Below are 15,170 nucleotides of genomic sequence, written 5' to 3'. Positions count from 1 at the left end.
CTGAAACGATAAGAGTGTTGAAATATATAAAATCGTGTTTTCTTTTTAATAGATAATTCTGTTGTACCTTTCATGATGTGTACAAAAAAATTTTTTCCTTAATATCAAATTTGCTTCAAATCATGCAAAGTCCATATTGATGATTAAAGAGAAAATCATAAATAAGTTTTGAAAAGGAAACGGAGATTATCCTTGATGATTTGTTGTTTATACTTCAGTATACCTGAGTGGACCAAAGGAAGCATAATAATGATGTCACATGTTTGTCGAATCTGAACGATGTGTTTTACATCTAGGTACATAATATATAAATATCTTCTCACTATACAAGGAAAATGTGCAATGTTGAAAAAGATGGTAATTATTGATAAAGCATTGATTTTATTGAGAATAAGATATAAAAAGACCCTTCTTTGTTTAATATCATTGTCATATGTTCTGTTTGGAGATGAATATAGAAAGTATTTGATTGCCCACTGTAAGGAATGAATGGGAGGTAGGGAAACTGTCATAATATATTGATATATATGTACATGTATATCACTCATGAAGTTAGAGTCATTTTCCTGAGTTCTTTGTGAAACTAGGACCAGTCCCCTAGTGTTGTAACACTGATGAGGTAATGAGAAAGCTGTCTGCTTATTGGTGACACTAGGACCAGTCTCCTAGTGTTGTAACACTGATGAGGTAATGAGAAAGCTGTCTGCTTATTGGTGAAATTAGGACCCAGTCCCTTGTGTTGATGCGACAATTATGAATTAGACCTGTGTGGATTGTTGATGGTTTGTATAAAGATTTTTAAAGGTATAGATCATTTCCAGTGTAAAAAGCTTTTTTACCATATACATATGGTATGTTTATGCTGTTTTCAGAATTGTTTGAAACAACATTGATTAGTGTAGATTAAAAGTTTATCAAAGATATTTCAGTTAATCTGTAAAATGTGATTTAACAGATGAAATTTTTTTTACATGGGCATTAGGTTTAAGATTTTTTTTACACTTTAAGCATGAGAGAAACTCCTTTCTGCTGTGGCTCAGAAAGATTATACCCTGATAACACACATAATTTATTTTGCAAATTGATAAAATATTATAAATATTTTTACCGATATGATATTTGCAAACAATGATAAAGGGCAGGTGTTATTATTTCTGTGGATATATTTCTTCTTTTCAAGTATCCAGCTTGTTTAAACAGAAATCATATTCAGCCAAATGTTTGCTGAGCAACTTAGGAGGGATTACTTTTTAATTATAGATAAATAAGATAGACTTCTTTTTCAGTGGGTGCTAGTAGAAGGGTCTTGTCGTGCAATTTAAAAAAACATGAGATTTTCATGACCTGGCTGCAATATAAACCACAGAAAAATATCAAAATATTTCTTAAATGTAACGTATGAAATTTTGCATAGTATTACGTCATGAGTGATATTGGTACAGGAATGCAAATTTTACTTTTAGGTCATCCTTTGACTTTATATTCAATATTGTTTATCTCGGGTGACTGTCAAGGCTGCTAGGCCTCTTGTTATCAATAAAGCAGTTTAGTCAGCACTTTGCTCTATCATCAAATACATCTGCTTTTTTTCGTTCACAGTCAAATTACTTATATTATTATGTATCATGGTTATCCTTAACGTGTTCATTGTTTTTTTAATTTAATACAGGTAAAAAACTTAAATACCTCCAGTTTAATGTTGAAATATTTTGTCAGATCAGATAATATATCATTAATTTTACATTATATTGAATCTTATACAACTAAGCATTGATGTTCTATTTTGAATAATTTGGTTCAGAATTTAGGCTGGTGATGTTGATTTAAGCTTGTTTGGTAGACAACACTGTCCCACAGTACTTCCTGTAATATAGTATGATATTACTGGGCTTTGTACCACCCTCTTGGTAATTATATGGATTTGGACCAAACTTTTATCAAAATACGAAGATTTTTCTGAGAATTTAAAGTGTTTGTTTATAAAGGATTCAATTGATTGTCCAAAAATTCTGAAATCACAAATCACTTTTATGTAAACTTTATATTACAATAATTTGTTTGTGAAACCAAGGTCCCTAGCGAAAACCCAACTGAGTTTATGGCATAAAAAAGTGTCCATCTTTCTGGTATGCATCCATCATTTTGGTCTGAAGAATCATTGGATAGAGGGAATTCTGTTCTGTTTCGTACAACTTTGTTAAATACCAGTAAGTGGTGACTTAATTTGACTATCTTTTCATTTTATATACCAAATTTCCTAATTTGAAATTATTATTAACAGCATTTTTTTATTATCATTATTGAATTGTTTAATAATTATGATTGTAGAATTAAGCGACGTCCTTATTTATGATATTTGACGAGTAACAGTTAAAAAATATAATGTCTTTGTCACTGACAACATAATTATATATAAATATACAATGTAATACATTAACAATGACATGGCTACTTAATTACATGGAGATTTTTTTTCATTTTTTAAAAATTTGGAGTGTTTGTTGAAGATTATTCTTGTGTGATGTTAACATCATGTTAGTGTTTTTAATTCTCAAAAAGCAATCAAGTGTTGTCAGATTTATCAACTCTGAAAATGCTGTCAGTAGTAGTCATGTTTGATAGGTTAGGGTATACTGTGTTGAAAATATCAGATTTTGAACTTTTATAATTTGTCTATCAGCTGCAATGAAATGCTTGCTTTTTTACTGATGTTTATAGCCACATTCCAAATATCTGAACAGTGTAATCAAAATGGCTACACATGTTGATTAAAGAGAGTCTTTTGAAGTACTAAAAAAAATGCTTAATTTTCCCTGGATACATATTGTAACAGTGCATTGTATTTTCACTATGTGTTGCGAAAAGGAACTTTAAAGACACAATATCAATATTTGTTGTAAAAAGTAGCTTTAAACATGTTATTACTATGTGTTATGTAAAGTAACTTTAAAGACACATTATCACTATGTGTTGTGTAAAATAACTTTAAAGACACATTATCACCATGTATTGTGAAGACTGACTTTAAAGAGACATTGTCAGGCAAACACATGTACAGGTATAGATACTAGCTCTGTATGCTCAACACATTACTATGTAGATTCCGGAATGATGCGCCTACTATGTTTACCAAATGACATGTTTACTTCACAAATCAATATTTCTTTCCTATGAAAAGGAGTTAACATAGATATAATGTATGGTTAATTGCTAGAAACCTGATGTTTTTTTAATGCCTTAATGATAAAGGTCGCTCATACAGAAAAATAGTTACCAGTCATTGAATACATGTTTTCATGATTACTTCATGTAGTACCTATCTGTAAGTGTTCTTGTAATACACAACTCAGGGACCGACTTCAGAAGTTATGATGTCGCTGCATGTAGTCATTGTTAACATGCTATAGGTACCTATAGCTTGGGTAAAATGTAGTATTGAATTTGTGAGATTCCTGTTTAACATTGATGTGCCCTTCATGTCTGCAAAATTCTGCCTGTTAGTGTGCCCTTATTAACACAATTTTACTCGTCACATTGAGGTTTTGTTGTATGTTGGAACACAGTTGGAGTGTCTTATATATTCTGTTATTTCTATGTGTAACCAGTAATGAATATATCTAAAGAATTATTGTTCTGAGTGGCTTGTTCCCACTAAATGTATGTGGATGTTCCATTTTTTGTGAAGCACATGTAGTGCTTATGATAATCCTGGACACAATAAATTTATTTCTCAAATCCTACCCTTTTCTTTTTGTATCTGCCTCCAGACAAACAAAATGTATTAATACTTTCTTTTCACAAAGAATGACTTCCTTAAATGTCATTGCATGGATTTTATAAATATTCAGAAAATGTTTTTTCCTCAGCATTACACATCAAAATTATAACCAGGAAGAAATGAAAGCAGAAAGAAAAACGAAAGTAAAATTTTACTCCCAAGAAGTATGTGTTGATACAATGTACTATTAACTAAACCAGACATCAACTTCCCTGGACATTTACAGGCAAAATAATAAATAAAACTACAGACAATGATGAATATGTATACTAAAGGAAGCTTGTTAAAAGTTAGATCTTTTCCCCTTTTTCGCTCCTAATGATATACAATTTAAACATTCTTTGCAGAAATAGGGATAACTACATATGAAATTTAAGAAAGATCTGTCTGGTGTGTCTCGTGAAATAGCGATAACAAAATAGAAACCATATTGTTTTATAATCAGTCCCAAAATCAAACCGGCACAACCAGGGACAAAGAGGAACCTACATATGAAATTTTCCAGTTTTTCTCCAAAGAGTGATAACAAATCTCATTGTAAAAATCCAAGATGGCCACCTGTCTGCCATTTCGTTTTTTCTGATCCAAAGACTCAAAATGAAGCGGACACAACTAGGGACTAAAGAGAACCTGCATGTGAAAGTAAAATCTGAGAGGACGGAGCCCAACATCTCATGATAGTGCAAAAAAAGTTTAAGATAAAATGTTGAAATTCATTTTCTATTGAATAATGTCCTACTTAAGGTCAAACCTCAATTGCATATACTCTTTTATTTGTGGGAAAATAGAGGAAAAACAGATTTCTCCGTAAATAACTCTAATTCAGCATTTTTAGGTCACCTGAAGTCCTTTTGCCATCACCTTTTGTCAAACATCAAGTGTCATTTGTCATACACAATTAACATTTTCAACTTCTTCTCAATAACTAAAAGGCCCCGGGTGCTAATATTTAGCCTGTAACATGCTGGCATGAATGGCTACCAAAATTGTGAAAATGAATGACTGACCCACTTTCAACGTTAAGGTGTCAATATATTTAAATGTTAAATGACTTCTTCATAAACAAAAGGCACAGATGATAATGAGCCTGTAGCATCCTTAGATAAGTGCTACCTAGTTGTCTATATTATTGAACTTGACCCACTTTCAAGGTCATAGGTATGAAATATGTCAGTCTAATTTAAACAATTTCTTTTCAATAACCAAAAAAGGCCAGAGTGCTGATATTGGGTACGAGCATGATGAGATAAAGGGCTACCAAGTGTATTAAAATGAACTACCTTGACCTTCTTTCAAGGTTACAGGTGTCAATTATGTTTAAATGTTTAAAATACTTCTCAATAAACAAAAGGCACAGGATGCTAATATTGAGCCTGAAACATCCTTAGATGAAGTGCTACCAAGGTTGCCTATATTATTGACTTTACTAACTTTCAAGGTCACAGATGTCTAATGTGTTGAAATAATTAAAACAACTTCTTCCCCATAACCAAAAGGCCCAGCATGCTGGGCTGAAGGGCAACCAAGTTTGTTCATATTATTGACCTTGATCTACTTTCAAGGTCACAGGTGTAAAATATATCAAAATCTTTAAATGGCTTCTCCTCAATGCCAAAAGACTAAGAGTGCTGATATTGGGTTTGTAGCATGCTGGGATGAAGGGCAACCACATTTGTATAACTGAATGACTTTGACATATTTTCAAAGTCACAGAGGTCAAATGTATTGAACTCTCTAAACAACTTCTTTTCAATAACCTAAAAGGCCCAGGATGTTGATTTTGGGCCTGTAGTGTGCTGACATGTAGGTCTACCAAGTTTGTTCATATTTTTTACCTTGACCCACTTTCAAGCTCACTTGTATCAAATACTTCCAACATTTCTAAACCAGTTCTTATCAACAAGCAAAAGGCCCAGAATGCTGATATTGGGCCAGTAACATGCTGGAATGAAGGGCTATCATGTTTGATCAAATGAATTACCTTGACTTACTTGCAAGGTCAAAGGGGTCAAATATGCTAAACTATAACAACTTTGTAAGTATGGGCATATTACTTCTGTTCTGTCCCAATGCTAGGACTTATGGCAGGTTCTAAAACTGTTAAAAGACCTGAAGACCTTAGATGACGGTTAAGGTACATAGACTTCTTGTTCCATGATGAAATGAAGAATTCTAAGCGAAAGTGGATAACTTCATAACTTCATACGGTATACCCTGACAGCTTTAACAAAAAAAGCAGCAACATTAATTCATGACCTTTATACAACCTTCGGTATCACTCGGTTCCATTAGTCGTTTTCTGTTGGATTAGGGTTGTTCGTTCATGAAATAAGAACAGACATACTATGGTTTGTATGCACGTGGTGGTTTTCAGTTTTTTTAACGAGAATTTCCCCTTTCTTTATGGTAACATTTCTGTTATGTTGAAATTAAATAGATATTTAAGTAATTGGTCCCAATATCGTATTTCTCGTGATTGTTGTTGACTTCTGACCGATTAGCGTACAACTCAAGATTCCGACAGTTGGAAAATAAGGAGACTCTATTACAAATTCATCAGTAGCTTTATCAATGACAAATGATTGTAATGTCACTTGTCCAATCCTGACTTTCAGTACGTAAACGTCTTATCCTGGAAATCAAAACTTATTCAAATGAGTGGACAACGCTTACCCTCCAGAAACAATGTATGTGTACCTGTACACCCTGACTTTGTCTTTTCTTGACCACCATCATCAGAGGACTTTTCGGCAGTTCAAATCGCCCTGCGTCCGTTGTCTTTCCACTATCCGTCATCAGTCTTTTCAATTCTTGTTATCGTAATTTTTTGAAAAGTAATAGACATTTTGGTTTTGGAACTGATTAAAATGTGTCTTTCCTGCATTTTGACAGTGAAAGTTTGTTTCTCAAACGTAGGTTTTCTTTGATCCATAGTTGTGTTTATTTAAATTTGGGATCGACCAAAGAAACGGAATGGCTGACAGGTGTCCTTCTTGGATTTTGACAATGAAGGTTTGTTATTGCTTGAGTAGGACTGTATGGATCTTCATCTAATCCCATACATTGTATGTAGGTTGACCTTGATCCATGACTTAATAGACCTGCATCAAATTTCCTGAGCAGGTTGACCTTTACACATCGATTTGGCACATTTGTTGTTAGAACATAAAAAATGGCCGACAGGCAACCTTCTCAATTGCATTATTATTGCTTCTTTTTAAGACGAGTTTTCACATTTCATATATTTAAGAACAAAACCACAGAAATGAGGGGGGAAATATCCCACTTTTTAAAGAACAAATAAAAATAAACTGTGGTTGGTGCCATAATCTCTTATTTTAATTGGCATTTCTGTTAGATTTAGTATTTTAGTATATTTATACAGCAACGGCTTGGTTTCTGGACATGATATGATGAGTGACTTAATTATTAAAAGTGTAACGTACGTCTTTTAGTATTTTTGAATGAATTTAATGTAGAAACATGAATAAGAATTCTGTGGAATTTGAAAGATCTTCTCAAATTTTACGATGAAGTCCCTTACAATTAAGAAATGTTTATATCACCAAGACAGGACAGTGTAAATACAATTGATTGAACTGGTTAAAATCTTCTATAAATTGATTCCAGTTAAGATGGTTTTCCCCTTTTCAAACTATATGTATCTGTAGTGTTAGACTGAAGAATGTGGTTCCCATATCAAAATGAATAGAAGTGGTAGATTCAGCTTATTGTTTATTTCTAAAACAAGAGGTTAACAAAATAATATAAAGACAAGAAATATTTTTCTATGGGAATAAGACATGGATACCGTGGATCAATCCGAACAGGTAAAAATATGAAAGAAAAATTACACCTTGACCCACATAGGGATTGAATTAATCCACTATCCAATATCACACGATACAATATTGAAATCATCACATAGTGACTGTCCAGAGATTACATCAATCGTATGGACCTCGTACTGAAGTAATATGGACAGTAGAAAGACCTGGAATGTAAAAGGTACTTAGTAGATCTCATTCAGTAAAGATCCATTAGGCTAAATTTGTTCAAATTCAACCACAATTTTACTTAACTCCACAATTTTTTTAGAAGACATGTATTCTACTTCAAACGTATTTGTCATGATACCTTGGTCTGGTCGGTAGGAAGAGGGCTTGTACATGTATTGTGTATAGGCATTGCCTGTAGCCTAATTTCCGTTAAATCTTTTCGATCTAACAAAATATATTGAAATAAAACGAGCGTTATCATCGGGAATGATTGAAACTGTGGCAGTTAATTGGTCAATGCTGTAAGAATGACCAATATTCGCACCGTTGACACGATAAATGAGTACACTTTGATAGATCCATAGAGAAAAGAGAAAGTGTTCATAAAACAGATACTTTACAAGAATTGTTTAACATATATCCAGATATATCGTCATACCAGCTTGTTAGAAAGTTATCAATAGTCAATGTTTGCATTATATTGTTTCATAGAAAATGCGAACTTGACTCTCGCTTGAATTTGTATCTCAATTCTCTCTTCATTCAAACTTACATGTCCTATGGAGAAATCAGATAAATCGACATACAACGCTTATGTATTAAAAATGGAAAATAACTACAGGTGACTGTGTCCAATGCCATTACAAGACAACACTATCAAATGGATATTTCCCTCAAAACACAAATTACAATTCACTCTTTCCTGTTTCTAAACTATTTCTACCCACCTCAATCAATACCAAACTTAGATTAATACTACAGAAAATAGCACAGTATCTCATAGGGTCTATAAGAATTGGCAGTCAGAGTATTGTTCGCAGCCATTCACGATAGTGTCGCTATTCTGTTGCAAAATCTTGAGATTCCCAAGAGGTTTGTGCTAGATTATAAATATTATCATTTCGTTATGTCGTGAGCAACTCGTAATAAGCATTGTCATTCATCCTGTGTAATCTTGGTTCTTTGTATCCATTCTTCCCAATGTTGTAGGTATTCTTCCGGGTGACACTTGAGGTGTGCAGCGTGAATAGACTTGTTCCAACACTTACTGGTCACATCAAAGTCCGGATGGCAACGGTGCCAATTCTTTATGATATCCTCCATGGCCGGTACATAACACATCGGGTCACTGTAGCTGTAAAATAGTTGAGTGGGGACCGTGATAGGGTCGGCCTTGAATAAATCTACTAATTTATCGTATTCGTCACGGGTCGTTTCCTTGGTCTTGTTGTAGTAGACATCCATTATTTGTAGAATGGGTTTCTTCAAAGCATTAGTCCCAGGAAGCGCCACTGCTATCCCTGTCGACATATGGTCATAAGAACCAACGACAACGCTGTCAAAGACTTGACCTTTGACCTTATCTCGAAAAGCTCCGTATTGTTCTGGTTCACGCCTCGATATCATGAGACAGAGAGTATAGATGTATGCTCCTACAGAAAAAGCGTGAACAAGAACCTCGTCTCTATTATCGCGAAAAATAAATTTGAGTACTTTCTTTGCAAGTTCATATCCTGTTGGTGGCCACAGAAAATGTGCCAGGCGGCCTTTCACAGTAAGGACATCCAAACCTTTAGCGTGATACAAATTGCAGTACTTATCGACGGCAGCAGGCTTTGCATATAACCAATCAAATATGATAACGATCTTCTTTGAGTTCTTGTCAGAATCATTCAAACTTCGCAATCTCATTAACTTAGAAATATCTACAAAAGATACCTCTCGCCCCTCATCTGGAGATTCGTTCGATAATCCGTGCGACAATTTGTCAGGTACGTCAGAACTAAAAGATCGTTGAGCATTCAGAAGACTTCCTTTCCATCTCCTAAATATGCCACACCCACAGCTCAGCGCCCTGTGTGTCATCCTCAAACTTCAATACTTCATCTGTCTCGCCTTTGTCCTACAAACAACACAATTCATGTAGTCCTGTCACTAAATAAATGTTTACATCTTTCAAGGTTTGATTGGCTAAGAGGGGGTCATGTGATTTTTCAATTATGAATTATATTGAGATAAAAATGGACTTATACTCTCAAAATTAATATTCTTGACCGGAATAATTTGAATATTCACACATTGGAATACGACTATTGGTGATATTACTTTATATAAAGTTGAGATTATCCATTATGTATAACGTAAAATTTTAAAAAAGCTCTAACAGAACACAGATAATATCAATCCATTATTTCTAAAATCGAGCCGACCTCTACATAAATAGATCCAACTGTACCATGTGTATATATAGAAACACATACTCGCCATAAAAAGAACGCGCTTAAATATATTATTAAAAACTCTGGAGATATACCTTTTTAGCACCTCTATTTGTCCAGAGGACTGTGCTGAAATAAAAAAAAAAAAGGACTGCACTAAAACACGAGCAGCAGTCTAGAGGGAGTGTGTTAGGTAACATAGAAATTCGGAAGTACGGTAAAACACCACAGAAGGTATACAGGGAAAGAGCAGCATTATCAAAAGTCTAGAGGGCGTCTCTGAAACATCATCAAATGTAGAGTACTCTGCTAAACACAATCGAAAATCTATAGGACTGCGCTAAAACACCATCAATTTTGCATACAGAAAATCAGAGAAATTATATCTATATTTATCCAATTACAGTATGTATGATGACCACCAGAAAACATTTGTATAGAACGATTTTTTACTGCAATCAAATGTCAAGACTCGTTATTTGCCGATCGAAGAACCTGACAATATGAACTAATATGTTCAAATAAGAGTTTCAAATTTACATTTTAGTCATTGAAAATATATTACGTATACAATGATATAAACGAGCGTGTTCTTATAACAAAACAGACCGAATACATGTGGTAACGTGGTTTTAAAGGCGGATATATTTAATCAGGGCGTTATTTGCCGCGAACACCTGATCGATAGTTATACAGTAACCTTGAAAAAAGGCAGCGGTTTCTGATCTTGCAAGTTAACAATAATATACACGAGATAGCCACACAACTCTTATAAAATTTTACCTCGACAGAAAAAATAGCATTACGTTACACCTAAACGATGTGTATGCGCTGATGGGGTGTACGTGGACACGTGTATTTTATACAGCAGTACCCATCACGAAGATAGGTTAAACGTTTCCACATGTATAGTATACTATCGATAAATCAATATTTTACCTACTTCTTCTCCACCTCAGATATACCTTAATCATATCTTTAACGTGGTGTGTTCACCGAAAGTTGAAGAACAAGTGCATTTCTTACCTACACGGTTGGCTTTGAGCGGAGTATAAACAATGTGTAACATGAAATAAATGCCTATATGATTTTGTTCTGGAACAACACATCGTCTGGGTGCCTAGGCTGTATTAAGCCTATATCTGTGCATGCTTCGTTTTTGTGACTCCGACAGAAACGACAATTTTCGTCTTTTCTCCTCGCTAATTGTCGATATTTTGATAACTTGGTTCTAGTACTCGACTCGATACCCTTTTGAAATAGGACGACGTGTTACCCTGAAACGCCACATGATGCGGTATCCTTACACAAATAGAATGGTGTATTACCTTAACCAATTCGATGACGTGGTATCCTAATGGAATGCTTTAGCGCCATTTTTAATAGGATGATGTTGTACTCCGTACAATGTGACGACATGGTAACTTTGGCAAATAGAATGGCACGATAGCCTTATAAAAAAAATATTTAAAAAAAAAAAGAAAAAAAACGATCAGAAAATACCAATATGTCAAATAGGATGACGTGGTTGCCATACAAGTTTAATGACGTGGTACACTTATAGAAAGAATGACGTGAAACCCTTATAGAAAGACTGAAGTGGTACCCTCGCAGATCGAAAGACATGGTACCCTCACAGATAGAATGACGTGGTACCCTCATTGATCGAAATAAGTGGTACCCTCACAGAGAGAATGACGTGGTATCCTTAGAGATACAATGACGTTGTACACTTTCAGATAGAATGACGTGGTATCCTTAGAGAGACAATGACGTTGTACACTTTCAGATAGAATGACGTGGTTTTCTTAGAGATGCAATGATGTTGTACACTTTCAGATAGAATGAGGTGGTTTTCTTAGAGATACAATGACGTTGTACACTTTCAGATAGAATGAGGTGGTTTTCTTAGAGATGCAATGACGTTGTACACTTTCAGATAGAATGGCGTGGTTTTCTTAGAGATGCAATGACGTGGTATCCTTGCAAATTGATGACGTAGTATTCCTACTATTTGAATATTTGTTTTTGTAATGTCAATGTTACAATAATACCAAAAGTCTTCCCGAGATGAAATAAATAAATAAATATAATATATATATATATATATAAAGAGAATAATATGGTTGACGTATTCACTAAAATCTTCAAGAGCTTCTTATTATGGAATATATATATATATTGACTTTGAAAACAATCCGAATGGCCTGGTGAAGATCATGTAAACAATGCTGGAGAGAAAAATTATCCTAAAAGACCACTTTAAGCTAAGTACGATTATCGAGATTGTGCAGTAGTACATATAAAGACACCATGTATATATGCCTGTGTAAATGGAATTTGGAAATTTGACGTTTTTGTGTAGTATTTTTGTTGTTTGTACGCGATCATTGTTTTGGTCGAAGCTCGGACGTATCTAAATAGAGTACTTTATCGACGGGGTCCGTTGTCCACGTTTTTACCTGTCTATACCTGGGTACACGTACGGTACATACGCCTTTAAGATGAGTGACAGTAACAGTGAAAGTGTTAGCCACACAGCTCCTCCTAGTAAACGAGCTAAACTTCCCACAAGATGTAATTCCATGTCAGATTTAAGTGAGGAATTACCATTTGTTTGTACCACACCCAATACAAGTGCAGGTAATGCCGTTTTAACTTACAGTTGGGGAAAGGAAAACGTGTTAAATTAAATTATCACATCGTGTGTGACAAATCCTGCGTTTCTGAAGCAGATCGGAGCATCAGTATCCGAGGTTAGAAAATCGGACCTCCAAGAAACTGTTAATACAGCATTAGCTTCATCCATTCTCTAACAGAACGTATAAAGCTTGTAGCTTTCGAAAAAAAGGAACTCAAAATAGCCAACGAATGAGTTAGAAACTACTAAAGGTACCCTGAAAGATGTACAGGAAACTAACTACAAACTTACTGAGCACATGACAGCTCTAGAACGTGATCTAGAAGATCTTGAACAGTATGGGAGGAGAAACTCCCTGAGGTTTCATAGTGTACCTCTCACTCCAAATAAGCTTCAGGAAACAGATGGTATCATTGTTAATCCTGTAAAAGATAAACTAAGTATAAATCTGTCTGCTGATGATATCAGATCTAAAGAATATATGTCTAAGTGTCAGTTAATATTTAGTGAACAATAATATATATTTTTTTGAGATCTTCTGTACAAGATCTTAAGAATCTCCGTCTTTGTGTTAAGTAATTACAAAGTTCTGAGATCTTAACTTCAAGTTCTTAGGTTTTTTATGTCAATGTGCCATTTATTATGAATTCCGTAAATATATCAACATTATGATATTTTGTTACATAAGATCTTCAGAATTTGTACCTATGTTGTCATCCAGTCATATATTATCAAGATATTCAGCAACGTTTAAGAATATATATACAATGTATATATATATATTGCCAGTTATTATGTAATCAACATGAATTACCAAGTATCTGTAATCTGAAGTACAAATTCCTGGGAATTTAATTTTTTTCTTTTTTTTTTTTTTTTTTGTCAGTTCTTCTTAAATGTATGTATATATTAGGTGTGTTAATATATGTCATTGTTTTATGATAACGTTCTTTAATTACGAATAAGCGGTTTAACACGAAAGTATTGATTCAATATTAACACATAATATTTTGTCTAATCGACACTCCTACCTATCAGTCCCAGTGAACACCTACACTGAACACGGGATTTTACATTCAAAAAAATATGCACCGAATATCATACTCAAAATTGATTTTATGGTCTGATCGCTATCATTTTAAATCCGGGCAGCAACTCTGTTAATATATAGAAAATATTCGTGATGTAAAACAGCACATATCTTAACTGACACTCAAAGTATACCACGAACGCTGACACCGGTTAGATTAATGATAAGACACATATCTTAATATCAAATCCTTTACTGGATTCCCTGGGGAAATGCCCATCACAAGTTCTATGATACAACTTGCTTACAAAAACGTGTCGTTATATTTTGTCGTTTTGGTGGTATTCGCTATAACAATGGAACGAAAGATGACCATGCTTTCTGTAAGTGAGATCAAAACCAGGGTAGCAACCTGTCACAATAGTCTGATCCAAATTAGAGAGCCGATTCGGTTACCTCAGGTAGGCAGATAATTTGATAACATAATTAATGCGATTGTATGTGATTGTAGAGCTTGTGAAATATTGATGGAGTTATCATATTGTGATAAGAGAGGGAGGCGACACGGCTTTACACACAGATATATAATTACATACGAAGGATCGTATTTCGGGCCGCTAAAGTCTGTTTCAATACGTGTAAAAACCAACACAGAATAAATCTCAGAATAAAATTTAGCAAACAATATGTTTGTCATGAGGTAATTTATTTTTAGTGTTGCCAGATATTCTACTGCGACCTAGTACTTGTTTAAGTGCTCTATTTGTTTTCATTGTTTACTTTGCATATTGGCTACTTGTCGTGAAAGTGATACACAGGTGTAAACAAACGAGATCTATGATTTATTTAAGTGATAACGTAATTTGTGAAGTATAAATGCATAAGATATAATTTCAAGTCTTCTCAACCTAGTACGATATATATCACTCTTTTCTTTACACCACGTGACCTCAGGAGACATGTCGTGTGAGTGAAGACATGTTTTGCTGGATACCGACCTATACACCATGTAACCTCGGGAGACATATTGAATGGGTGACGACATGCTTTGCTGGATACCGACCTATACACCATGTTATCTCGGGGACATATTGAATGGGGGACGACATGCTTTGCTGGATACCGACCTATACACCATGTGACCTCGGAAGACATCTTGAATGGGATACGACATGCTTTGCTGGATACCGACCTATACACCATGTGACCTCGGAAGACATCTTGAATGGGATACGACATGCTTTGCTGGATACCGACCTATACACCATGTGACCTCGGGAGACATATTGAATGGGATACGACATGCTTTGCTGGATACCGACCTATACACCATGTGACCTCGGGAGACATATTGAATGGGTGACGACAAGTTTAGCTGGATACCGACCTATACACCATGTGACCTCGGAAGACATCTTGAATGAGTGGATGGTTCCGTTGTTTTCTTTTCCTCTCTTTTTAGGTAGATTTGAGGTATCTCAGGTTCATTTAATTTAATTTGTAT

The 15,170-nt window shown here is 34.5% G+C and overlaps 1 protein-coding gene across 4 annotated transcripts; it reads right to left on the bottom strand.

The window, feature by feature from the left end:
* Positions 1–7,500: 7,500 nt before the first annotated feature.
* LOC132548994 (uncharacterized) lies at positions 7,501–11,053 on the bottom strand. Of its 4 annotated transcripts, none has more exons than XM_060212899.1 (3): positions 11,022–11,053; positions 10,091–10,124; positions 7,501–9,679 (listed from the first exon to the last, which is right to left on the bottom strand). In XM_060212899.1, exon 3 carries the CDS (start codon positions 9,640–9,642, stop codon positions 8,713–8,715), a length of 930 nt encoding a protein of 309 aa, XP_060068882.1. In that variant the 5' UTR covers positions 9,643–9,679; positions 10,091–10,124; positions 11,022–11,053; the 3' UTR covers positions 7,501–8,712. The 4 variants fall into 4 exon arrangements, with proteins under 4 accessions (XP_060068882.1, XP_060068883.1, XP_060068884.1 ...); XM_060212900.1 differs by lacking the exon at positions 11,022–11,053 and adding an exon at positions 10,939–10,965; XM_060212901.1 differs by lacking the exon at positions 10,091–10,124 and having other exon boundaries at positions 11,022–11,046.
* Between the last annotated feature and the right edge of the window lie 4,117 nt (positions 11,054–15,170).

Source organism: Ylistrum balloti, unplaced genomic scaffold, assembly GCF_031769215.1.
Source record: "Ylistrum balloti isolate Yb309-2 unplaced genomic scaffold, AGI_CSIRO_Ybal_v1 Utg370038, whole genome shotgun sequence".
Lineage (NCBI taxonomy): Eukaryota > Metazoa > Mollusca > Bivalvia > Pectinida > Pectinidae > Ylistrum > Ylistrum balloti.
Note: the sequence above shows the minus strand (reverse complement) of the source record. Positions and strands in the feature narration are given on the sequence as shown.